Source organism: Staurois parvus, unplaced genomic scaffold (genome assembly GCF_062004578.1).
Source record: "Staurois parvus isolate SC_StPar_1 unplaced genomic scaffold, SC_StPar_1.0 ptg001859l, whole genome shotgun sequence".
NCBI classification, from domain to species: Eukaryota; Metazoa; Chordata; class Amphibia; order Anura; family Ranidae; genus Staurois; species Staurois parvus.
In genome coordinates this window covers 102,406-129,927 of record NW_028319655.1, presented here as the reverse complement: position 1 = coordinate 129,927, position 27,522 = coordinate 102,406, and the positions used below count along the sequence as shown (strand labels likewise).

The window sequence follows — 27,522 nt, the reverse complement described above, 5'->3', positions numbered from 1 at the left end:
AGGACCCTCATCCCTCTCGATCCCTATTAGATGTAATGACCAGGACCCTCATACCTCCCGGTCCCTATGAGATGTAATGATCAGGACCCTCATACCTCCCGGTCCCTATCAGATGTAATGATCAGGACCCTCATACCTCCCGATCCCTATTAGATGTGATGATCAGGACCCTCATACCTCCCGATCCCTATTAGATGTGATGATCAGGACCCTCATACCTCCCGATCCCTATTAGATATAATGGTCAGGACTCTCATAGCTCCTGATCCCCATTAGATGTAATGATCAGGACCCTCATACCTCCCGATCCCTATTAGATGTGATGATCAGGACCCTCATACCTCCCGATCCCTATTAGATGTGATGATCAGGACCCTCATACCTCCCGATCCCTATGAGATGTAATGATCAGGACCCTCATCCCTTCCGATCCCTATTAGATGTAATGATCAGGACCCTCATCCCTCCCGGTCCCTATTAGATGTAATGATCAGGACCCTCATCCCTCCCGATCCCTATGAGATGTAATGATCTGGACCCTCATACCTCCCGGTCCCTATTAGATGTAATGATCAGGACCCTTATCCCTCCCGGTCCCTATGAGATGTAATGATCAGGACCCTCATACCTCCCGATCCCTATTACATGTAATGATCAGGACCCTCATACCTCCTGGTCCCTATGAGATGTAATGATCTGGACCCTCATACCTCCCGGTCCCTATTAGATGTAATGATCAGGACCCTCATCCCTCTTGATCCCTATGAGATGTAATGATCAGGACCCTCATCCCTCCCGATCCCTATTAGATGTAATGATCAGGACCCTCATCCCTCCCGATCCCTATTAGATGTAATGATCAGGACCCTCATCCCTCTCGATCCCTATGAGATGTAATGATCAGGACCCTCATCCCTCTGATCCCTATTAGATGTAATGATCAGGACCCTCATCCCTCCCGATCCCTATGAGATGTAATGATCAGGACCCTCATCCCTCCCGATCCCTACTAGATGTAATGATCAGGACCCTCATCCCTCTCGATCCCTATGAGATGTAATGATCAGGACCCTCATCCCTCCCGATCCCTATTAGATGTAATGATCAGGACCCTCATACCTCCTGGTCCCTATGAGATGTAATGATCTGGACCCTCATACCTCCCGGTCCCTATGAGATGTAATGATCTGGACCCTCATACCTCCCGGTCCCTATTAGATGTAATGATCAGGACCCTCATACCTCCTGGTCCCTATTAGATGTAATGATCTGGACCCTCATCCCTCTCGATCCCTATTAGATGTAATGATCAGGACCCTCATCCCTCCCGATCCCTATGAGATGTAATGATCAGGACCCTCATCCCTTCCGGTCCCTATGAGATGTAATGATCTGGACCCTCATACCTCCCGGTCCGTATCAGATGTAATGATCAGGACCCTCATCCCTCCCGATCCCTATTAGATGTAATGATCAGGACCCTCATACCTCCCGGTCCCTATTAGATGTAATGATCAGGACCCTCATCCCTCCCGATCCCCATTAGATGTAATGATCTGGACCCTCATCCCTCCCGATCCCTATTAGATGTAATGATCTGGACCCTCATCCCTCCCGATCCCTATTAGATGTAATGATCAGGACCCTCATCCCTCCCGATCCCTATTAGATGCAATGATCAGGACCATCATCCCTCCCGATCCCTATTAGATGTAATGATGTGGACCCTCATACCTCCCGATCCCTATTAGATGTAATGATCTGGACCCTCATCCCTCCCGGTCCCCATTAGATGTAATGATCAGGACCATCATCCCTCCCGGTCCCTATGCTGTATATGAGGCCCGTTGCCTGTACCCAGCACAGTGACAAGACTTCCTATACACTTTTCTTTGTCCGTTTGGGTCATTCATGGCGGCCATTGTCCCGGCGGAGCCCCCGATTATTATCCTTTGTCACGGAATCTCCTATTAGGAGCTCCACACGTCCCGCGCTTCATTCAGGTCCGCACCGTGCGCACGATATCATTTGTCCACCAAGCGGCGGGGGCCGGGTGCGTAATGGGCTGCGTTTCCTGTTGTGTAATCAGACGTTTTCTATGAACAGTTCATTCCTCACATAAAGAGGACAATGGGCCCTAAGAAGACCCTCAGAGGGCCCGCGGGACATGCTCTGAGCCTTTGAAGAGCAGAAAGATCACAGAGACCCGGAATAAAAGGGACGATTCTACGGATCATCATCGCCATCCGCACACCGCGCACCGTCCAACCTCCCACTATTTCTACTTTGTTACATTTAACCTCTTCAGCGTCAAGACAAACGTTTTCTATCCCAGGTCAGTATGAGGAGTTTGGGAGACACTCCGCCTCCGGTCATCCTGGTCCTATCAGGACGTACATGACACCGCCTGGGTCAGGGTGCCTCTGCTAATGCGGTCCTACTCCAATCTATGCCTAAAGAAATGAGGCCGAGGAACAATTCCAAGCGGTTGTTACTTTGTTGCAAATTGTATCGACAATAGATCAACAATGTATGCCGTTATCTGCTTCAACCTGAGGCAAGTCTGCCCACCATTCCCAGTGTGGGAGGAGTCAGGGGAAACCTGCCAAGCCATACTCCCCATAATTTCTATATATTAGAATAGGACCGCACTAGCAGAGGCACCCTGACCGAGCGGTGTCACCTTAGCCAGGTGGTGTCATGTATATCCTGCTGATTTTAATGGCAGTTTGCTGAGACCTCTGCTTTTATTATAATTGTACAAGCAGGTCTTAAAGTGTTACTAAACCCAGACCCCGCATTCACTATATCTGGTCTCCCCGGACCCCGCATTCACTATATCTGGTCTCCCCGGACCCGGCATTCACTATATCTGGTCTCCCCGGACCCCGCATTCACTATATCTGGTCTCCCCGGACCCTGCATTCACTATATCCGCTCTCCCCGGACCCTGCATTCACTATATCCGCTCTCCCCGGTCCATGCTTCACTATATCCGCTCTCCCCTGTCCATGCATTCACTATATACGGTCTCCTCTGACTCCGCATTCACTATATCCGGTCTATCTGGACCCGCATTCACTATATTTGCTCTCCCGGACCCCACATTCACTATATCCGGTCTCCCTGACTCCGCATTCACTATATCCAGTCCTATCTGGACCCCGCATTCACTATATCTGGTCTCCCCGGACCTCGCATTCACTATATCCGCTCTCCCCGGACCCTGCATTCACTATATCCGCTCTCCCCGGACCCTGCATTCACTATATCCGCTCTCCCCGGTCCATGCATTCACTATATCCGCTCTCCCCGGTCCATGCATTCACTATATACGGTCTCCTCTGACTCCGCATTCACTATATCCGGTCTATCTGGACCCCACATTCACTATATTTGCTCTCCCCGGACCCCGCATTCACTATATCCGCTCTCCCCAGACCCCGCATTCACTATATACGGTCTCCTCTGACTCCGCATTCACTATATCCGGTCTATCTGGACCCACATTCACTATATTTGCTCTCCCCCGGACCCCGCATTCACTATATCCGCTCTCCCCGGACCCCGCATTCACTATATCCAGTCTCCCCTGACTCCGCATTCACTATATCCGGTCTATCTGGACCCCGCATTCACTATATCCGCTCTCCCTGGACCCCGCATTCACTATATCCGGTCTCCCCGGACCCCGCATTCACTATATCCGCTCTCCCCGGACCCCGCATTCACTATATCCGCTCTCCCCGGACCCCGCATTCACTATATCCGCTCTCCCCGGACCCCGCATTCACTATATCCGCTCTCCCCGGACCCCGCATTCACTATATCCGCTCTCCCCGGACCCCGCATTCACTAGGTCCGCTCTCCCCGGACCCCGCATTCACTATATCCGTTCTCCCCGGACCCCGCATTCACTATATCCGCTCTCCCCGGGACCCCGCATTCACTATGTCCGCTCTCCCCGGACCACGCATTCACTATAGCCGTCTCTCCGGACCCCGCATTCACTATACCTGCTCTCCCCGGACCCCGCATTCACTATATCCGCTCTCCCCAGACCCCGCATTCACTATATCCGCTCTCCCCGGACCCCGCATTCACTATATCCGCTCTCCCCGGACCCCGCATTCACTATATCCGCTCTCCCAGACCCCGCATTCACTATATCCGCTCTCCCCGGACCCCGCATTCACTATATCCGCTCTCCCCGGACCCTGCATTCACTATATCCAGTCTCCCACTGTACATAGAACATGGAAATGCAATTATTTTAGTAAAAACTGCTAAAACCCTTTTCTCATCAGCAGTATAGAGCGGTCTTGTGACTTCTATCAGTGTCCAGCAGAGCACTGGTTTAAGCTTGTAGGAGGAGTTTTCATTCTGCTCTAGGATGCAGAACCCCTGGCCTCTGTCTAGACAATACACACCAAACTGAGCATGTGCAGCTTGCCCCCAAGCCTCTGTTCTATCAGGAGATATTTAGGAGACAATGGGAGAAGGGGAGGATCAGAAAAGACAGGATCAAACAGCTTTTTTACACAATGCAGAGGATTAACCCCTTAGGTTCCACAGTGAGTATAACAAGCATGCGTTCCTGCATATACAGACAATCACAATGAATGGTGTATGGTCAGCCTATATATGGGCATACACTATACAATCTGATTGTACAATATCTGTACAATCTCCTTTGGATAAACCATAACCAAATAATAAGAGGACAAAAATATGTATCCAATTAGGCAGGCCCTATGTACATTACATTGGGTGTAGATCAGGGGGAAGGGGGGGGGGGTAGGGGGTCCAAACCTCGTCTGAGCATCTGTGCGGTCTCAGCTACCTCTGACATTGCAGCTGCCACTCTTGCTGCCTGTCAGAACTCAGAGACAAGAAGTGGCAGTTCAGAGGGTGGGAGGGAGGTTCTCCTCTGCTCCAGTCACATGGCATAGCCTGGGGAGGACTCCCCCTCACAGGATCTATACTGCTTGGGGATCTGTACTGGGGGAAGTTGTACTTGTGGTGGGGAGAGGTCTGTACTGGGGAGAGATGTACCGGTTGGGGATCTGTACTGGGGGAAGTTGTATTGTGGTGGGGAGAGGTCTGTACTGGAGAGACATGTAACGGTTGGGGATCTGTACTGGGGGAAGTTGTACTTGTGGTGGGGAGAGGTCTGTACTGGGGAGAGCTGTACTGGTTGGGGATTTGTATTGGTGGAAGTTGTACTTGTGGTGGGGAGAGGTCTGTACTGGGGAGAGATGTACTGGTTGAGGATCTGTACTGGGGGAAGTTGTACACGTGGTGGGGAGAGGTCTGTACTGGGGAGAGATGTATCGGTTGGGGATCTGTATTTGGGGAAGTTGTATATGTGGTGGGGAGAGGTCTGTACTGGGGAGAGATGTACTGGTTGAGGATCTGTACTGGGTGAAGTTGTACTTGTGGTGGGGAGAGGTCTGTACTGGGGAGAGATGTACCGGTTGGGGATCTGTACTGGGGGAAGTTGTACTTGTGGTGGGGAGAGGTCTGTACTGGGGAGAGATGTACTGGTTGGGGATCTGTGCTGGGGGAAGTTGTACTTGTGGTGGGGAGAGGTCTGTACTGGGGAGAGATGTACTGGTTGGGGAAAGTTGTACTTGTGGTGGGGAGAGGTCTGTACTGGGGATAGATGTACCGGTTGGGGATCTGTATTGGGGAAGTTGTACTTGTGGTAGGGAGAGGTCTGTACTCGGGAGAGATGTACTGGTTGGGGATCTGTATTGGTGGAAGTTGTACTGGTGGTGGGGAGAGGTCTGTACTGGGGAGAGATGTACTGGTTGGGGATCTGTATTGGTGGAAGTTGTACTTGTGGTGGGGAGAGGTCTGTACTGGGGAGAGATGTACTGGTTGGGGATCTGTACTGAGGGAAGTTGTACTTGTGGTGGGGAGAGGTCTGTACTGGGGAGAGCTGTACTGGTTGGGGATCTGTATTGGTGGAAGTTGTACTTGTGGTGGGGAGAGGTCTGTACTGGGGAGAGATGTACTGGTTGGGATCTGTACTGGGGGAAGTTGTACTTGTGGTGGGGAGAGGTCTGTACTGGGGAGAGATGTACTGGTTGGGGATCTGTACTGGGGGAAGTTGTACTTGTGGTGGGGAGAGGTCTGTACTGGGGAGAGATGTACTGGTTGGGGATCTGTACTGGGGGAAGTTGTACTTGTGGTGGGGAGAGGTCTGTACTGGGGAGAGATGTACTGGTTGGGGATCTGTACTGGGGGAAGTTGTACTTGTGGTGGGGAGAGGTCTGTACTGGGGAGAGATGTACTGGTTGGGGATCTGTACTGGGGGAAGTTGTACTTGTGGTGGGGAGAGGTCTGTACTGGGGAGAGATGTACCGGTTGGGGATCTGTACTGGGGGAAGTTGTACATGTGGTGGGGAGAGGTCTGTACTGGGGAGAGATGTACCGGTTGGGGATCTGTACTGGGGGAAGTTGTACTTGTGGTGGGGAGAGGTCTGTACTGGGGAGAGATGTACCGGTTGGGGATCTGTACTGGGGGAAGTTGTACTTGTGGTGGGGAGAGGTCTGTACTGGGGAGAGTTGTACCGGTTGGGGATCTGTATTGGTGGAAGTTGTACTTGTGGTGGGGAGAGGTGTGTACTGGGGAGAGCTGTACCGGTTAGGGATCTGTACTGGGGGAAGTTGTACTTGTGGTGGGGAGAGGTCTGTACTGGGGAGAGATGTACTGGTTGGGGATCTGTATTGGTGGTAGTTGTACTTGTGGTGGGGAGAGGTCTGTACTGGGGAGAGATGTACTGGTTGAGGATCTGTACTGGGGGAAGTTGTACTTGTGGTACTAGTTGGGGATCTGAGATGTACTAGTTGGGGATCTGTACTAGTTGGGGATCTGGGGATGTACTAGTTGGATAGGAGATGTACTAGTTGGGGATCTGTATTGGGGGAAGTTGTACTTATGGTGGGGAGAGGTCTGTACTGGGGAGAGATGTACCGGTTGGGGATCTGTACTGGGGGAAGTTGTACTTGTGGTGGGGAGAGGTCTGTACTGGGGAGAGATGTACTGGTTGGGGATCTGTATTGGGGGAAGTTGTACTTGTACTTGTGGTGGGGAGAGGTCTGTACTGGGGAGAGATGTACCGGTTGGGGATCTGTATTGGGGGAAGTTGTACTTGTGGGGAGAGGTCTGTACTGGGGAGAGATGTACTGGTTGAGGATCTGTACTGGGGGAAGTTGTACATGTGGTGGGGAGAGGTCTGTACTGTGGAGAGATGTACCGGTTGGAGATCTGTACTGGGGGAAGTTGTACTTGTGGTGGGGAGAGGTCTGTACTGGGGAGAGATGTACTGGTTGGGGATCTGTGCTGGGGGAAGTTGTACTTGTGGTGGGGAGAGGTCTGTACTGGGGAGAGATGTACTGGTTGGGGAAAGTTGTACTTGTGGTGGGGAGAGGTCTGTACTGGGGATAGATGTACCGGTTGGGGATCTGTACTGGGGGAAGTTGTACTTGTGGTAGGGAGAGGTCTGTACTCGGGAGAGATGTACTGGTTGGGGATCTGTATTGGTGGAAGTTGTACTGGTGGTGGGGAGAGGTCTGTACTGGGGAGAGATGTACTGGTTGGGGATCTGTATTGGTGGAAGTTGTACTTGTGGTGGGGAGAGGTCTGTACTGGGGAGAGATGTACTGGTTGGGGATCTGTACTGGGGGAAGTTGTACTTGTGGTGGGGAGAGGTCTGTACTGGGGAGAGCTGTACTGGTTGGGGATCTGTATTGGTGGAAGTTGTACTTGTGGTGGGGAGAGGTCTGTACTGGGGAGAGATGTACTGGTTGGGATCTGTACTGGGGGAAGTTGTACTTGTGGTGGGGAGAGGTCTGTACTGGGGAGAGATGTACTGGTTGGGGATCTGTACTGGGGGAAGTTGTACTTGTGGTGGGGAGAGGTCTGTACTGGGGAGAGATGTACTGGTTGGGGATCTGTACTGGGGGAAGTTGTACTTGTGGTGGGGAGAGGTCTGTACTGGGGAGAGATGTACTGGTTGGGGATCTGTACTGGGGGAAGTTGTACTTGTGGTGGGGAGAGGTCTGTACTGGGGAGAGATGTACTGGTTGGGGATCTGTACTGGGGGAAGTTGTACTTGTGGTGGGGAGAGGTCTGTACTGGGGAGAGATGTACCGGTTGGGGATCTGTACTGGGGGAAGTTGTACATGTGGTGGGGAGAGGTCTGTACTGGGGAGAGATGTACCGGTTGGGGATCTGTACTGGGGGAAGTTGTACTTGTGGTGGGGAGAGGTGTGTACTGGGGAGAGCTGTACCGGTTAGGGATCTGTACTGGGGGAAGTTGTACTTGTGGTGGGGAGAGGTCTGTACTGGGGAGAGATGTACTGGTTGGGGATCTGTATTGGTGGTAGTTGTACTTGTGGTGGGGAGAGGTCTGTACTGGGGAGAGATGTACTGGTTGAGGATCTGTACTGGGGGAAGTTGTACTTGTGGTACTAGTTGGGGATCTGAGATGTACTAGTTGGGGATCTGTACTAGTTGGGGATCTGGGGATGTACTAGTTGGATAGGAGATGTACTAGTTGGGGATCTGTATTGGGGGAAGTTGTACTTATGGTGGGGAGAGGTCTGTACTGGGGAGAGATGTACCGGTTGAGGATCTGTACTGGGTGAAGTTGTACTTGTGGTGGGGAGAGGTCTGTACTGGGGAGAGATGTACTGGTTGGGGATCTGTATTGGGAGAAGTTGTACTTGTACTTGTGGTGGGGAGAGGTCTGTACTGGGGAGAGATGTACCGGTTGGGGATCTGTATTGGGGGAAGTTGTACTTGTGGGGAGAGGTCTGTACTGGGGAGAGATGTACTGGTTGAGGATCTGTACTGGGGGAAGTTGTACATGTGGTGGGGAGAGGTCTGTACTGTGGAGAGATGTACCGGTTGGAGATCTGTACTGGGGGAAGTTGTACTTGTGGTGGGGAGAGGTCTGTACTGGGGAGAGATGTACCGGTTGGGGATCTGTACTGGGGGAAGTTGTACTTGTGGTGGGGAGAGGTCTGTACTGGGGAGAGCTGTACCGGTTGGGGATCTGTACTGGGGGAAGTTGTACTTGTGGTGGGGAGAGGTCTGTACTGGGGAGAGATGTACCGGTTGGGGATCTGTACTGGGGGAAGTTGTACTTGTGGTGGGGAGAGGTCTGTACTGGGGAGAGTTGTACCGGTTGGGGATCTGTATTGGTGGAAGTTGTACTTGTGGTGGGGAGAGGTGTGTACTGGGGAGAGCTGTACCGGTTGCGGATCTGTACTGGGGGAAGTTGTACTTGTGGTGGGGAGAAGTCTGTACTGGGGAGAGATGTACCGGTTGAGGATCTGTACTGGGGGAAGTTGTACTTGTGATGGGGAGAGGTCTGTACTGGGGAGAGATGTACCGGTTGGGGATCTGTACTGGGGGAAGTTGTACATGTGGTGGGGAGAGGTCTGAACTGGGGAGAGATGTAGCGGTTGGGGATCTGTACTGGGGGAAGTTGTACATGTGGTGGGGAGAGGTCTGTACTGGGGAGAGATGTAGTGGTTGGGGATCTGTACTGGGGGAAGTTGTACTTGTGGTGGGGAGAGGTCTGTACTGGGGAGAGATGTACCGGTTGGGGATCTGTACTGGGGGAAGTTGTACTTGTGGTGGGGAGAGGTCTGTACTGGGGAGAGATGTACCGGTTGGGGATCTGTACTGGGGGAAGTTGTACTTGTGGTGGGGAGAGGTCTGTACTGGGGAGAGATGTACCCGTTGAGGATCTGTACTTGGGGAAGTTGTACTTGTGGTGGGGAGAGGTCTGTACTGGGGAGAGATGTACCGGTTGGGGATCTGTACTGGGGGAAGTTGTACTTGTGGTGGGGAGAGGTCTGTACTGGGGAGAGATGTACTGGTTGGGGATCTGTACTGGGGGAAGTTGTACTTGTGGTGGGGAGAGGTCTGTACTGGGGAGAGATGTACCGGTTGGGGATCTGTACTGGGGGAAGTTGTACTTGTGGTGGGGAGAGGTCTGTACTGGGGAGAGATGTACCGGTTGGGGATCTGTACTGGGGGAAGTTGTACTTGTGGTGGGGAGAGGTCTGTACTGGGGAGAGATGTACAGGTTGGGGATCTGTACTGGGGGAAGTTGTACTTGTGGTGGGGAGAGGTCTGTACTGGGGAGAGATGTACAGGTTGGGGATCTGTATTGGTGGAAGTTGTACTTGTGGTGGGGAGAGGTGTGTACTGGGGAGAGCTGTACCGGTTGGGGATCTGTACTGGGGGAAGTTGTACTTGTGGTGGGGAGAGGTCTGTACTGGGGAGAGCTGTACCGGTTGAGGATCTGTACTGGGGGAAGTTGTACTTGTGGTGGGGAGAGGTCTGTACTGGGGAGAGATGTACCGGTTGAGGATCTGTACTGGGGGAAGTTGTACTTATGGTGGGGAGAGGTGTGTACTGGGGAGAGCTGTACCGCTTGGGGATCTGTACTGGGGGAAGTTGTACTTGTGGTGGGGAGAGGTCTGTACTGGGGAGAGATGTACCGGTTGAGGATCTGTATTGGGGGAAGTTGTACTTTTGGTGGGGAGAGGTCTGTACTGGGGAGAGATGTACTAGTTGGGGATCTGTATTGGGGGACGTTGTACTTGTGGTGGGGAGAGGTCTGTACTGGGGAGAGATGTACTGGTTGGGGATCTGTATTGGGTGAAGTTGTACTTGTGGTTGGGAGAGGTCTGTACTGGGGAGAGATGTACTGGTTGGGGATCTGTACTGGGGGAAGTTGTACTTGTGGTGGGGAGAGGTCTGTTCTGGGGAGAGATGTACTGATTGGGGATCTGTATTGGGGGAAGTTGTACTTTTGGTGGGGAGAGGTCTGTACTGGGGAGAGATGTACTGGTTGAGGATCTGTACTGGGGGGAAGTTGTACACATGGTGGGGAGAGGTCTGTACTGGGGAGAGATGTACTGGTTGGGGATCTCTACTGGGGGAAGTTGTACTTGTGGTGGGGAGAGGTCTGTACTGGGGAGAGATTTACCGGTTGAGGATCTGTACTGGGGGAAGTTGTACTTGTGGTGGGGAGAAGTCTGTACTGGGGAGAGGTGTACCGGTTGGGGATCTGTACTGGGGGAAGTTGTACTTGTGGTGGGGAGAGGTGTGTACTGGGGAGACCTGTACTGGTTGGGGATCTGTATTGGTGAAAGTTGTACTTGTGGGGAGAGGTCTGTACTGGGGAGAGATGTACTGGCTGGGGATCTGTACTGGGGGAAGTTGTACTTGTGGTGGGGAGAGGTCTGTACTGGGGAGAGATGTACCGGCTGGGGATCTGTACTGGGGGAAGTTGTACTTGTGGTGGGGAGAGGTCTGTACTGGGGAGAGATGTACTGGTTGGGGATCTGTATTGGGGGAAGTTGTACTTTTGGTGGGGAAAGGTCTGTACTGGGGAGATATGTACTAGTTGGGGATCTGTATTGGGGGACGTTGTACTTGTGGTGGGGAGAGGTCTGTACTGGGGAGAGATGTACTGGTTGGGGATCTGTACTGGGGGAAGTTGTACTTGTGGTGGGGAGAGGTCTGTTCTGGGGAGAGATGTACTGATTGGGGATCTGTATTGGGGGAAGTTGTACTTTTGGTGGGGAGAGGTCTGTACTGGGGAGAGATGTACCGGTTGAGGATCTGTACTGGGGGAAGTTGTACACGTGGTGGGGAGAGGTCTGTACTGGGGAGAGATGTACTGGTTGGGGATCTGTACTGGGGGAAGTTGTACTTGTGGTGGGGAGAGGTCTGTACTGGGGAGAGATGTACCGGTTGAGGATCTGTACTGGGGGAAGTTGTACTTGTGGTGGGGAGAAGTCTGTACTGGGGAGAGGTGTACCGGTTGGGGATCTGTACTGGGGGAAGTTGTACTTGTGGTGGGGAGAGGTGTGTACTGGGGAGACCTGTACTGGTTGGCGATCTGTATTGGTGAAAGTTGTACTTGTTGTGGGGAGAGGTCTGTACTGGGGAGAGATGTACTGGTTGGGGATCTGTACTGGGGGAAGTTGTACTTGTGGTGGGGAGAGGTGTGTACTGGGGAGAGATGTACCGGTTGGGGATCTGTACTGGGGGAAGTTGTACTTGTGTTGGGGAGAGGTCTGTACTGAGGGGAGCTGTACTGGTGGGCATGGGGGGCCCATGACGCAGTTGAGGTAGGACTTCCTCTCACTCTGGTAAGTGGATTTATTGAAGGGGAGATCTGAACAAAGGGGAAGGGGAGCTTTACTAGTAGGGGGGATCTGTACTGGGGGAGAGGTCTGTACTATGCAGGTGCTATACTGGTGGTGTGAGGTCTGTACTATGCAGGAGCTATACTGGTGGTGTGGGGGTGATTTGTGGGGGGAACTGTACTGGTGAGGATGGGGGGGAGTCACATGGCACAGTTGAGGTAGGACTTCCCCTCACTCTGAAACACTGGTCTGGTGGATTTATTGAAAGGCGTAGAGCTAAACTGGGAGGAAGGGGATCTGTACTGTGGGGGAGCGGTACTAGTGGAGGGAGATCTATACTGGAGGAGGAACTGTACTGGTGGGGGGAGGTCTGTATTACAGCAGAGCTGTACTGGTGGGGGGATGGATCTGTACTGGGGGCAGCTGTGTTGGTGGGGGCTGGAGATCTGTACAAGGGGGAGCTGTACTGATGACAGGAGGGGGTCTGTACTGGAGGGGAGCCCTACTGGTTGGGGGAAGGGGGGATGGACCTGTACTGGGGAGGAACTGTGCTAATGGGGGCGGATATATGTACATAGGGGGCTTTACTGGTCGGGGGGAGGAGGGGGAATGGACCTGTACTGGGGGGAAACTATGCTGGCGGGGGGGTGAAGATCTGTATATGGGGGGTGTACTGATGGGGAGAAAGGGGGGTGGACCTGTACTAAGGGAGCCTTGCTAATGGGCTGATATCTGAACTGGGGGAGCTTTACTGGTGGGGGGAAGTCTGTACTGGAGGAGAGCTGTACTGGTGGGGGATCTGCACGGGGGGGGGGGCAGAGATCTGAAATGGGTGGCTTTACTGGGGGTCAGGCTGGGGGGGGAGATCTGCACTGCAGGGAGATGTATACTGAAAGAGTTCTGTACTGGGAGGAAATCGGTATTAAGTGGTAGATCTGCACTGGGGAAGGCAGAGGGGGTGGGGGTTGTACTATTTATTCCTCTAGGTGCCCAAAGCTGACCCCCTTTCCCCCAGGAAGAAAAGAAATATCTACAGTCCTGACATGGTTGATGGTAGCGCTAAAGGAGATTGTCCAATCAGATTGTACAGTGTATGGTCACCTTTAGTGTGATAAGAAGTATCACCAACCAGCTACTGTGATGAAATAAAACCTCCTAAAACCGTAATAAATGCAGAGGTCTCCGCCGCACGCGGCTCCCTCTGCCGTCTATGTGGGAGAATATGGAAATGATTTCCCGTTCGTAATAATAATAACCGTATTTCTATGGTAGGACCGCCCACTTGGATAGACAGGCTCCGCCTATTTCTGCCTATCCTAAAAACAGAAGATCTGTGTGATCCCACCACCACCACCACTGTGAATTCACATTGACGGCTGGCATCCAAGTAGACTCTTGAAACAGACTGATGGTGGGGGGGGGGCGACTTGCAGGACATGGACTGATACACAAGGAGATGATTTGGCACCAGGGGCGGACTGACACCTCATGGGGCCCCCTGGCAATATAGGATCATGGGGCCCCTGTGTCCTTGCCCAAACTCAAAAAAGCCTATGAAAAAGGTACCAGGGGCATCTCATGGGGCCCCCTACTGACCCCGGGCCCTCGGGCAGTGCCCGAGTTTCCAAATGGTCAGTCCGCCCCTGTTTGGCACTGCTAATGAAATCTAATGGAGGTGACAAGAGGGAGCCGGAGGAACAGAGCGCAGAAAGAGGGGAGGCAGAGCGATCAGCAGACAGTCTAGGGGGCGGTCACTGCGGAAGGTGGGTTCAGAGTGCCGGAAATAATTACTGCCTGACCTATAGGGGGCAGAGTGTACACAGAGTATCAACACGTGTCCATTGTACTATCTGCGTCATACAGAGCATGACTGTCCAGTATTGTTACCAAGTGTGGAGACATTAGAGTGTCAGCTCCTCTGGTACAGAGACTGATGTGACTGTGGGGGAGGGGGCATTAGAGTGTCAGCTCCTCTGGTACAGAGACTGATGTGACTGTGGGGGAGGGGGCATTAGAGTGTCAGCTCCTCTGGTACAGAGACTGATGCGACTGTGGGGGAGGGGGCGTTAGAGCGTAAGCTCCTCTGGTACAGAGACTGATGTGACTGTGGGGGAGGGGGCATTAGAGTGTCAGCTCCTCTGGTACAGATACCGATGTGACTGTGGGGGAGGGGACATTGGAGTGTAAGCTCCTCTGGTGCAGAGACTGATGTGACTGTGGGGGAGGGGCATTAGAGTGTAAGCTCCTCTGGTACAGAGACCGATGGGACTGGGTCAGTGATCTCTGTACAGCGCTTCAGTATATGTCAGAGCTACTGTATATAAATGTATAATAGCGTGTGACTGTGGGGGAGAGGTGGGGGGGTGGGGGGTCCTGTCCTTTTTTCAGTGTAGTCACCCCTGGGAGACAACCCAGCATCATTGACCATGTGATCAGAGAGGGGGGGGGCTATTTTTAAGGCTGCTGCTGCCTATTTTGATAGCTCATAAAATACACTATTCTGGGGAAATCCAGGAGAGAATTTGGAGAGAAGGGTGGATGAGGCAGCGAAGTGTCAGGAACAATAGAAGTGATGCAGAACAGATCAGGTTAGTGGGAGTTACAGTGCAGATTGGGAAAGTGCAATCACAAGACCACAGGAGAGACACAACTGGACTATAAGACCACAGCTGGAGGAGAGGAGTTACAGGAAGGTGCTTGAGAACAGCTGGAGGGGAGGAGTTATAAGGAGGAGTATGAGAACAGCTGGAGGGGAGGAGTTAGAGGGAGGTGTGTGAGAACACCTGGAGGGGAGGAGTTAGAGGGAGGTGTGTGAGCACAGCTGGGGGTTGGAGTTGGAGGGAGGAGTCTGAGAACACCTGGAAGGGTGGAGTTAGAGAGAGGAGAATGAGAACAGCTGGAGGGGAGGAGTTAGAAAGAGGAGTATCAGAACAGCTGGAGGGGAGGAGTTAGAGGGAGGAGTATGAGATCAGCTGGAGAGGAGGAGTTAGAGGGAGGAGTATGAGAACAGCTGGAGAGGAGGAGTTAGATGGAGGAGTATGAGATCAGCTGGAAGGGAGGAGTTAGAGGGAGGAGCATGAGAACAGCTGGAGAGGAGGAGTTAGAGGGAGGAGTATGAGATCAGCTGGAGGGGAGGAGTTAGAGGGAGGAGTATGAGAACCGCTGGAGAGGAGGAGTTAGAGGGAGGAGTATGAGATTAGCTGGAGGGGTGGAGTTAAATGGAGGAGTGTTAGAACAGCTGGAGGGAAGGAGTTGGAGGGAGGAGTATGAGAACAACTGGAAGGGAGGAGTTAGAGGGAGGAGTATGAGAACAGCTGGAGGGGAGGAGTTATCAGGGAGGGGAGGAGTATGAGAACAGCTGGATGGGAGGAGTCTGAGAACTGGAAGGGAGGAGTTAGAAGGAGTATGAGATCAGCTGGAGGGGAAGAGTTACAGGAAGGGGAGGAGTTACAGGGAGGGGTGGCGTTACAGGGAGGGGTGGAGTTGGAGAGAGGAGTATGAGAACAGCTGGAGAGGAGGAGTTTGAGGGAGGAGTATGATAACAGCTGGATGGGAGGAGTTAGAGGGAGGAGTATGAGAACAGCTGGAGGGGAGGAATTACAGGGAGTGGAGGAGTATGAGAACAGCTGGATGGGAGGAGTTAGAGGGAGGAGTATGAGAACAGCTGGATGGGAGGAGTTAGAAGGAGGAGTATGAGAACAGCTGGAAGGGAGGAGTTAGAGGGAGGAGTATGAGATCAGCTGGAGGGGAGGAGTTACATGAAGGGGAGGTGTTACAGGGAGGATTGGCATTAGAGGGAGGAGTTTGAGAACATCTGGAGGGGAGGAGTTAGAGGGTGGTGTGTGAGAACAGTTGGAGTGGAGAAGTTACAGAGAAAGGATTGGTTACAGGAAGGGGAGGAGTTACAGGGAGGGGAGGAGTTAGAGGAGGGGCATGAAATCAGCAGTCAGAAGTTGGGCCTCATGCAGCTCGGGCGCTCACTCACAGGCAGATCATTATTAGCAGAGTTAGTCCTTCTACTCTTCTATAAAGGGGCCCTCCACTCTCATCCAATAAGTGGACATCCCCTTGAAGTCTCATGCAGAGGGAGGCGGTTTGTAGGCAGGGGCGTGCAGTTGGCGCTCTGGACCCGCCCCCGCACAGTGGGGGGGATGGGGGGGGGAGGCATGCAGAAGGGAAGACATAAACAGACCAGTTACCTGACAGATAACGTTATCATAGTAAGCCAATGCACGGGCATGGGGGGAGAGGTTACATGGAGTGTCGCATAGTTTCCTTACATTTGGGTGGGAGCCTTCCGCAATGGTGGACAGAGAGAAATTATCATTGTGAAGCTCCGACGGAGTCCGGTACCTGCTGAGAGAGAGAGAAAGACAACCATGACTGCTCCGCCATACCTCCTGTTCACTCTGATATCATTATTATCAGGAACCCCACCCCCCACCCCTATCAATAAATACCAGGGCGGGGCTCAAACCTCTCACCTGTCCTTGCACCGTATCGATAGGCACCGCACACACATACACTGTCCATCCAGTCCTCAGATTTACACAGACAGGTCAGCTGGATCGGTGACCTAACTTTTTACTATTGCAGTTAAGCAACACAGCCTGGTCACAGCCCCGCCCCCTAGCCTAAGAATGGACAGTGAAGGAGCTGCAACAGACCAATGTGGTCACCTCTTGGGCCCTCCTTCTGTCTCCTTACCGGCAACTCTGACTGGCTCCTATTTATTCCCCTCCCACTCCCAGAGTGATGCTCTACAGGGCATTTAAAAATATATTGAAATTCTCCCCCGGCCTCCCCTCCAGTCTTGCACAGGTGTACCGGCTCCTCCCCTTCAGTCTTGCACAGGTGTATCGGCTCCTCCCCTCCAGTATTGCACAGGTGTACCGGCTCCTCCCCTTCAGTCTTGCACAGGCGTAACAGCTCCTCCCCTTCAGTCTTGCACAGGTGTACCGGCTCCTCCCCTCCAGTATTGGACAGGTGTACCGGCTCCTCCCCTCCAGTCTTGCACAGGTGTAGAGGCTCCTCCCCTCCAGTCTTGCACAGGTGTACCGGCTCCTCCCCTTCAGTCTTGCACAGGTGTACTGGCTCCTCCCCTCTAGTCTTGCACAGGTGTACTGGCTCCTCCCCTTCAGTCTTGCACAGGTGTAACGGCTCCTCTCCTGGACTGAAATGTCTTCCTCTGATGTCACCGCACATTGCGAGCTTCTCACAATGTGCATTAGAAGCTGCAGCAGGTCACGCAGAGCCTCCTAATCATTTCCTGGCTGGAAGACATCCAGCATTATCTAGCACTTTTCTCCCCAGGCTGACTGTCTTTGGCCCCGCCCCTTTTATTCACTAGATATCAATTCTTTCAGTCATTAAGGCTCAGCCTCCCCTGTGGGTGTTACCTATACAACTGAAGCGTACCCAGGAGGAACACCCACTCCAGCACCCATCAAGGCATTTTGATATTTGCATAACTCCTCCCAGGAGCCAGCCCACTGCTTGCATCCCAACTGAGGGGTCTTCAGAGGAGTACCGAGTGCACCCTGCTGGCCCCTCCCACCAGCCATGCTCTGCCAACATGAATAGAGAAGCCCAGAGACCCAGTGATGATGTCACTGGGCCTAAAATAAAGTCTGTAATGCAAACAGGAAGGATTTTTTTAAATATTCATGAGGGGGGAGGAGCCAGGGAAGGCAAAATCTAAGCACATTAAACGTCACCTTAAAATTGTGCTAAACTCCAAACTTTTGGGGGGGTTTTTGGATGCAGTTAAAAAGAAACAGTTAAAAAGCTTGTATCCCATTGGGGGCGCTTTACTTCCTGTCCAGGAGACACAACAGGAAGTGAGAGGAAATCCCTTCTTAGTTGTAACTGGTACAGGTGTCCCCGTTGTGAGATTTTCCTTCTGTTCCCGTTCCCAACTGTATTATCATGGATTTGCCCGGGGTCACCAAATAGAGAGTGGGGGAATCTTCCCACCAGGGACAGACATAAAAACCCTGATTACTTATTATGCTAATTGTTACTTTTCATTTTTTTATGCTAATTGTTACTTTTATTGTTTTTTTTTTTTATTATGCCATTTTGTTTTAGTTTTTTATGCTAATTGTTACGTTTATTTTTTTATGCTAATTGTTACTTTTCTTGGATTTTTTAATGCTAATTTTTACTTTTATTGGTATTTTTATTATGCTAATTGTTACTTTTATTGTTGTTTTTTTATGATTCTTGTTACTTTTATTGGATTTTTTTAATGCTAATTGTTACTTTTATTGTTATTTTTTAATATGCTAATTGCTATGTTTATTGTTATTTTTATTATGCCAATTGTTACTTTTATTATAATTTTTTATTTTTTATTATGCCAGTTTTTTTTAATTTTTTTATGCTAATTGTTACGTTTTTTTTTATGCTAATTTTTACTTTTATTGGTATTTTTATTATGCAAATTTTTATGTTTATTGTTATTTTTATTATGCTAATTTTTACGTTTATTGTTATTTTTTTTATTATGCCACTTGTTGTTTTTTTGTTATTTTTTTATGCTAATTGTTACGTTTATTATTATTTTTTATGCTAATTGTTACTTTTATTGTCATTTTTTATGCTAATTGTTACTTTTATTGGATTTTTTTAATGCTAATTGTTACTTTTATTGTTATTTTTTAATATGCTAATTGCTATGTTTATTGTTATTTTTATTATGCCAATTGTTACTTTTATTATAATTTTTTATTTTTTATTATGCCAGTTTTTTTTTTTTTTTTATGCTAATTGTTACGTTTTTTTTTTATGCTAATTTTTACTTTTATTGGTATTTTTATTATGCAAATTTTTATGTTTATTGTTATTTTTATTATGCTAATTTTTACGTTTATTGTTATTTTTTTTATTATGCCACTTGTTGTTTTTTTGTTATTTTTTTATGCTAATTGTTACGTTTATTATTATTTTTTATGCTAATTGTTACTTTTATTGTCATTTTTTATGCTAATTGTTACTTTTCTTGGATTTTTTAATGCAAATTTTTACTTTTATTGGTATTTTTTTATGCTAATTGTTACTTTTATTGTTATTTTTTAATATGCTAATTGCTATGTTTATTGTTACTTTTATTATTATTTTGTATGCTAATTGTTACGTTTATTGTAATTTTTTATGCTAATTGTTACTTTTATTGTTATTTTTTTTAATGCTAATTGTTACGTTTATTGTAATTTTTTATGCTAATTGTTACATTTATTGTTATTTTTTTATTATGTTGTTACTTTTGTATCATCAATCTGGATTTGGGCTTTTTAAAGATTTCCTGTGTTTCTGGCCTTGTGATGGCATTCATTTTTCATGAAGCTGCTTGTGGGGGGGGGGGGGGAACGCCATATACCCCCATAAACCCAATCCAGGGGCCCCTTTCCCCTAATCAGTGGTCAGTATAGCTCCTAGGTCATGTGAGGTCTATAGACAGCTGCCTCTTTTTTTGGGTAGCTCCCCCCCACCCCAAATTTGTGGCAGGTCCCCACAGGTCACATAGTCGCCAGAGACCCCCCCTCCCTCATATACATTGTGGGACCCTTGTGTTAAGAAATGCTAACCCCCCCCAAAGGCACAATACATACCTCTGCCTGGCGGATCGGTCACAATAGGCGCCCCCACACCCCCTCTCCTCATCCCTGTCTTTTCAGATCTCATTATAGAGCAGCTGCTGCACAGCGGGGGGCACTCCGGACTAAATCCTGGGGGGGGGGCCCAACAGATGGAGCTTTGTCCCTTCCCGCCAGGAGTGGGGGGGGGTGCTTTATACCAACAAAGTACAAAAAAAAAGAAATCAAAAACTTTCCTCCCCCTCTGGCTCCGGGCCGAGGGGCCACATTCTATCCAGGATCGACTTCCTCTCCATCCACTAACAATGGAGGAATGACGGCGGCCAAACGGCTCCCAATGTAGGTGGAAGAAATGACCCAATGAGAGCGTCAGAGGCGCCCGTGGACGAATTTTATTACCCAGCGAGGGGGACCGACAAAAAAATCCAGAAACATTATTTGGGGCTCATTCACACCAGATTTTTACATAAGCGTCAAAAGAAGCCACATTTGTTATTTAGATCGCGGTCACATCTATCCGTATATTATGTGGGGCTCATTCACACCAGATTATTACATTAGCATCAAAAGCAGACGCGTTTTTATTTAGATTGCGTTCACATGTATCCGTGTATTATTTGGGGCTCATTCACACCAGATTTTTACATTAGCGTCAAAAGCTGCTGCGTTTTTATTTAGGCCGCGGTCACATCTATCCATGTATTATTTGGGGCTCATTCACACCAGATTTGTTAAATTAGCGCCAAAAGCAGACGTGTTTTTATATAGGTCGCAGTCACATCTATCCATGTGTTATTTGGGGCTCATTCGATTTTTTACATTAGCGCCAAAAGCAGCTGTGTTTTTATTTAGGTCACGGTTAAAATCTGTATATTATTTGGGGCTCATTCACACCATATTTTTTACATTACCGCCAAAAGCAGCCACGTTTTTATTTAGGTCGCGGTCACATATATCCATTTATTATTTGGGGCTCATTCACACCAGATTTTGTATATTACACCAAAAGCAGCCATGTTTTTATTTAGGTCGCGGTCACATGTATCCGTGTATTATTTGGGGCTCATTCACACCAGATTTTTTTAAATTAGCGTCAACAGCAGACGCGTTTTTATTTAGGTCGCGGTAACATTTATCTGTGTATTATTTGGGGCTCATTCACACCAGATTTTTTACATTAGCGCCAAAAGCAGCCGTGTTTTTATTTAGTTCACATCTATCAGTGTATTATTTGGGGCTCATTCACACCAAATTTTTTTTAATTAGCGTCAAAAGCAGATGCGTTTTTATTTAGGTCGCGGTAACATTTATCTGTGTATTATTTGGGGCTCATTCACACCAGATTTTGTATATTAGCGCCAAAAGCAGACGCGTTTTTATTTAGGTCGCGGTCACATCTATCTGTGTATTATTTGGGGCACATTCACACCAGATTTTTTACATGAGTGTCAAAAGCAGCCGCGTTTATTTACTTAGGTCGCGGTCACATCTATCGCTTCATGGTGCACTGCGCCAAAATTTATATGACATGTAGCGTTCCGCTGGCTTTACCGCTCCCCAAACATAAATGTACCGCAAATGCGCCAAAAACACCTCACAAATGCCCTTATTGGCCAATAAGATTTGAATGTGATGTAAAGGGGGGCTCTAATGAGGAGGGCGGACTCTGATGTGATGGGGACCTCTGATGTGAAGGGGGGACCTCTAATGTGATAGAGAGACCTCTGAGAGGATGGGAGACCTTTGATGTGTAAGGGGACCTCTGATATGAAGAGGGGTCACTAAAGTGTAGGGGGACCTCTGATGTGATGATGGGGTACCACTGATGTGAAGGGGGACCTCTGATGTGGTGCAGGACCTCTGGTGTGAAGGGGGAATCTCTGATGTGGTGCAGGACCTCTGGTGTGAAGGGGGAATCTCTGACATGAAGGGGGACATGACTGGTGTGCAGGGAGACCTCTGACATGAGGATGGGGGGACCTCTGCTGTGATGCGGACCTCTAATGAGATGATGGGGTGGCCCTCTGATGTGATGCTGGGGGGACCTCTGATGTGATGCTGGGGGGACCTCTGATGTGGTTGGGGACTTCTGACGGGATGATGAGGGGATGGGGGGGGGGGCTCTAATGTGATGATGTGGGAACATGTGATGCGATGAAGGGAGACCTTTAATGTGATGGACAAGCACTGATGTGATGATGGGGAGACCTCTGATGTGATAAGGACTTCTGATGGGGGGGAGGCCTCTGATGTGATGGGGGCCTCTGATATGATGATGGGGAGACCTCTGAAATGCTTTGTGACCTCTGATAGGGGGGGCCTCTGATGTGATGGAGGACCTCTGGTGTGAAGGGGGAACTTCTGGTGTTAAGGGGGACCACTGATGTTAAGAGGGACATATGATGTGATGGAGGACCTCTGGTGTGAAGGGGACCTCGGATGTGATGGGAGAACCTCTGATGTGATGGGGGATCTCTGATGTGATGGGGGGACCTCTGATGTGATGGGGGACCTCTGATGTGATGGGAGAACCTCTGATGTGATGGGGAACCTCGGATGTGATGGGGGATCTCTGATGTGATGGGGGGACCTCTGATGTGATGGGGGACCTCTGATGTGATGGGGAACCTCTGATGTGATGGGGGATCTCTGATGTGATGGGGGACCTCTGGTGTGATGGGAGAACCTCTGATATGAATCAAGCAACTTCGGATATGTGGGGGGAGAGGTGATGGAGAACCTCTGATGTGATGGGGGATCTCTGATGTGATGGGGGACCTCTGGTGTGATGGGGGACCTCTGATGTGATGGGGGACCTCTGATGTGATGGGAGAACCTCTGATGTGATGGGGGATCTCTGATGTGATGGGGGACCTCTGGTGTGATGGGGGACCTCTGATGTGATGGGGGACCTCTGATGTGATGGGGAGACCTCTGATATGAATCAAGCAACTTCGGATATGTGGGGGGAGAGGTGATGGAGGACCTCTAATGTGAAGGGGGACCTCTGTTGTGAAGGGGGACCTCTGATGTGAAGGGGGGGGGGTGCAGATTTTAGATACTTTTAAAAGGTGCCACCACTGGAGAAAGGTTGAGAAGTACGGGCTGCCAGTATACCGCTCAGGTTTTTATTGCTCCCCCCCCTCTATTTAGTTGACCATTCTCACCAGAAGTGAAAAGAAAATCCCAAATTTTGGGTTGTCACCAGAACAGGAATAGAGAGGAAATCTTCCAATTGGAACGCTAGTTCTGGTAACACCCTGGGATTTCCTCTCACTTCCTGTCTGGCTATGGGACAGGAAATGAAGGAGAATTCTCCCCAATGGGACACCAATGGCAAGAAAAAAATCTGACAGTTGTTATATCCCTCCTACTCCGTCCACAATGGAAAATAAGTTTTGTTTTGAGTTCTACTTGGGGCACTATTCCTTCCACTGACACCAATGATGGGGCCCTATTCCCCCCACTGACACCAATGATGGGGCACTATTCCTCCCACTGATATCAATGATGGGGCACTATTCCTCCCACTGACACCAATGATGGGGCACTATTCCCCCCACTGACACCAATGATGGGGCACTATTCCTCCCACTGACACCAATGATGGGGCCCTATTCCCCCCACTGACACCAATGATGGGGCACTATTCCTCCCACTGATATCAATGATGGGGCACTATTCCTCCCACTGACACCAATGATAGGGCACTATTCCTCCCACTGACACCAATGATGGGGCACTATTCCTCCCACTGATACCAATGATGGGGCGCTATTCCTCCCATTGACACCAATGATGGGGCACTATTCCTCCCACTGATATCAATGATGGGGCGCTATTCCTCCCACTGACACCAATGATGGGGCACTATTCCTCCCACTGACACCAATGATGGGGCGCTATTCCTCCCACTGACACCAATGATGGGGCACTATTCCTCCCACTGACACCAATGATGGGGCGCTATTCCTCCCACTGACACCAATGATGGGGCACTATTCCTCCCACTGATATCAATGATGGGGCACTATTCCTCCCACTGACACCAATGATGGGACACTATTCCTCCCACTGACACCAATGATGGGGCACTATTCCTCCCACTGACACCAATGATGGGGCACTATTCCTCCCACTGATACCAATGATGGGGCACTATTCCTCCCACTGATACCAATGATGGGGCACTATTCCTTCCACTGACACCAATGATGGGGCCCTATTCCCCCCACTGACACCAATGATGGGGCACTATTCCTCCCACTAATATCAATGATGGGGCACTATTCCTCCCACTGACACCAATGATGGGGCACTATTCCCCCCACTGACACCAATGATGGGGCACTATTCCTCCCACTGACACCAATGATGGGGCCCTATTCCCCCCACTGACACCAATGATGGGGCACTATTCCTCCCACTGATATCAATGATGGGGCACTATTCCTCCCACTGACACCAATGATAGGGCACTATTCCTCCCACTGACACCAATGATGGGGCACTATTCCTCCCACTGACACCAATGATGGGGCACTATTCCTCTCACTGACACCAATGATGGGGCACTATTCCTCCCACTGACACCAATGATGGGGCACTATTCCCCCCACTGACACCAATGATGGGGCACTATTCCTCCCACTGACACCAATGATGGGGCACTATTCCTCCCACTGAGACCAATGATGGGGCACTATTCCTCCCACTGACACCAATGATGGGGCACTATTCCTCCCACTGATACCAATGATGGGGCTCTATTCCTCCCACTGATACCAATGATGGGGCACAATTCCTCCCACTGACACCAATGATGGGGCACTATTCCTCCCACTGACACCAATGATGGGGCACTATTCCTCCCACTGACACCAATGATGGGGCACTATTCCTCCCACTGACACCAATGATGGGGCACTATTCCTCCCACTGACACCAATGATGGGGCACTATTCCTCCCACTGACACCAATGATGGGGCACTATTCCTCCCACTGACACCAATGATGGGGCACTATTCCTCCCACTGATATCAATGATGGGACACTATTCCTCCCACTGACACCAATGATGGGACACTATTCCTCCCACTGACACCAATGATGGGACACTATTCCTCCCACTGACACCAATGATGGGGCACAATTCCTCCCACTGACACCAATGATGGGGCACTATTCCTCCCACTGACACCAATGATGGGACACTATTCCTCCCACTGACACCAATGATGGGGCACTATTCCTCCCACTGACACCAATGATGGGACACTATTCCTCCCACTGACACCAATGATGGGACACTATTCCTCCCACTGACACCAATGATGGGGCACTATTCCTCCCACTGACACCAATGATGGGGCATTATTCCTCCCACTGATACCAATGATCGGACACTATTCCTCCACTGACACCAATGATGGGGCACTATTCCTCCCACTGACACCAATGATGGGGCACTATTCCTCCCACTGACACCAATGATGGGGCACTATTCCTCCCACTGACACCCATGATGGGGCACTATTCCTCCCACTGACACCAATGATGGGGCATTATTCCTCCCACTGACACCAATGATGGGGCACTATTCCTCCCACTGATACCAATGATGGGGCACTATTCCTCCACTGACACCAATGATGGGGCACTATTCCTCCCACTGACACCAATGATGGGGCATTATTCCTCCCACTGACACCAATGATGGGGCACTATTTCTCCCACTGACACCAATGACGGGGCACTATTCCTCCCACTGACACCAATGATGAGGCACTATTCCTCCCACTGATACCAATGATGGGGCACTATTCCTCCCACTGAGACCAATGATGGGGCACTATTCCTCCCACTGACACCAATGATGGGGCACTATTCCTCCCACTGAGACCAATGATGGGGCACTATTCCTCCCACTGACACCAATGATGGGGCACTATTCCTCCCACTGATATCAATGATGGGGCACTATTCCTCCCACTGACACCAATGATGGGGCACTATTCCTCCCACTGATACCAATGATGGGGCTCTATTCCTCCCACTGATACCAATGATGGGGCACAATTCCTCCCACTGACACCAATGATGGGGCACTATTCCTCCCACTGACACCAATGATGGGGCACTATTCCTCCCACTGACACCAATGATGGGGCACTATTCCTCCCACTGACACCAATGATGGGGCACTATTCCTCCCACTGACACCAATGATGGGGCACTATTCCTCCCACTGATACTAATGATGGGGCACTATTCCTCCCACTGATATCAATGATGGGACACTATTCCTCCCACTGACACCAATGATGGGGCACTATTCCTCCCACTGATATCAATGATGGGACACTATTCCTCCCACTGACACCAATGATGGGACACTATTCCTCCCACTGACACCAATGATGGGACACTATTCCTCCCACTGACACCAATGATGGGGCACAATTCCTCCCACTGACACCAATGATGGGGCACTATTCCTCCCACTGACACCAATGATGGGGCACTATTCCTTCCACTGACACCAATGATGGGGCACTATTCCTCCCACTGACACCAATGATGGGACACTATTCCTCCCACTGACACCAATGATGGGGCACTATTCCTCCCACTGACACCAATGATGGGACACTATTCCTCCCATTGACACCAATGATGGGACACTATTCCTCCCACTGACACCAATGATGGGGCACTATTCCTCCCACTGACACCAATGATGGGGCATTATTCCTCCCACTGATACCAATGATCGGACACTATTCCTCCACTGACACCAATGATGGGGCACTATTCCTCCCACTGACACCAATGATGGGGCACTATTCCTCCCACTGACACCAATGATGGGGCACTATTCCTCCCACTGACACCCATGATGGGGCACTATTCCTCCCACTGACACCAATGATGGGGCATTATTCCTCCCACTGACACCAATGATGGGGCACTATTCCTCCCACTGATACCAATGATGGGGCACTATTCCTCCACTGACACCAATGATGGGGCACTATTCCTCCCACTGACACCAATGATGGGGCATTATTCCTCCCACTGACACCAATGATGGGGCACTATTCCTCCCACTGACACCAATGACGGGGCACTATTCCTCCCACTGACACCAATGATGAGGCACTATTCCTCCCACTGATACCAATGATGGGGCACTATTCCTCCCACTGATACCAATGATGGGGCACTATTCCTCCCACTGACACCAATGATGGGGCACTATTCCTCCCACTGACACCAATGATGGGGCATTATTCCTCCCACTGACACCAATGATGGGGCATTATTCCTCCCACTGACACCAATGATGGGGCACTATTCCTCCCACTGACACCAATGATGGGGCACTATTCCTCCCACTGACACCAATGATGGGACACTATTCCTCCCACTGACACCAATGATGGGGCACTATTCCTCCCACTGACACCAATGATGGGACACTATTCCTCCCACTGACACCAATGATGGGACACTATTCCTCCCACTGACACCAATGATGGGGCACTATTCCTCCCACTGACACCAATGATGGGGCATTATTCCTCCCACTGATACCAATGATCGGACACTATTCCTCCACTGACACCAATGATGGGGCACTATTCCTCCCACTGACACCAATGATGGGGCACTATTCCTCCCACTGACACCAATGATGGGGCACTATTCCTCCCACTGACACCCATGATGGGGCAC

The 27,522-nt window shown here is 50.3% G+C and overlaps 1 protein-coding gene across 6 annotated transcripts in view; it reads right to left on the bottom strand.

The window, feature by feature from the left end:
* Positions 1-27,522, bottom strand: part of LOC149434014 (uncharacterized) — a 130,970-nt gene that overhangs the window by 35,651 nt on the left and 67,797 nt on the right. For 3 of the 6 annotated variants that reach the window (XM_089664216.1, XM_089664221.1, XM_089664220.1), the window contains one exon: positions 16,386-16,542. In XM_089664216.1, the coding sequence (XP_089520342.1) occupies positions 16,386-16,542 (157 nt within the window). The remainder of the gene's footprint in view (positions 1-16,385; positions 16,543-27,522) is intronic. The other 3 variants (XM_089664217.1, XM_089664219.1, XM_089664218.1) reach the window with 3 other exon arrangements.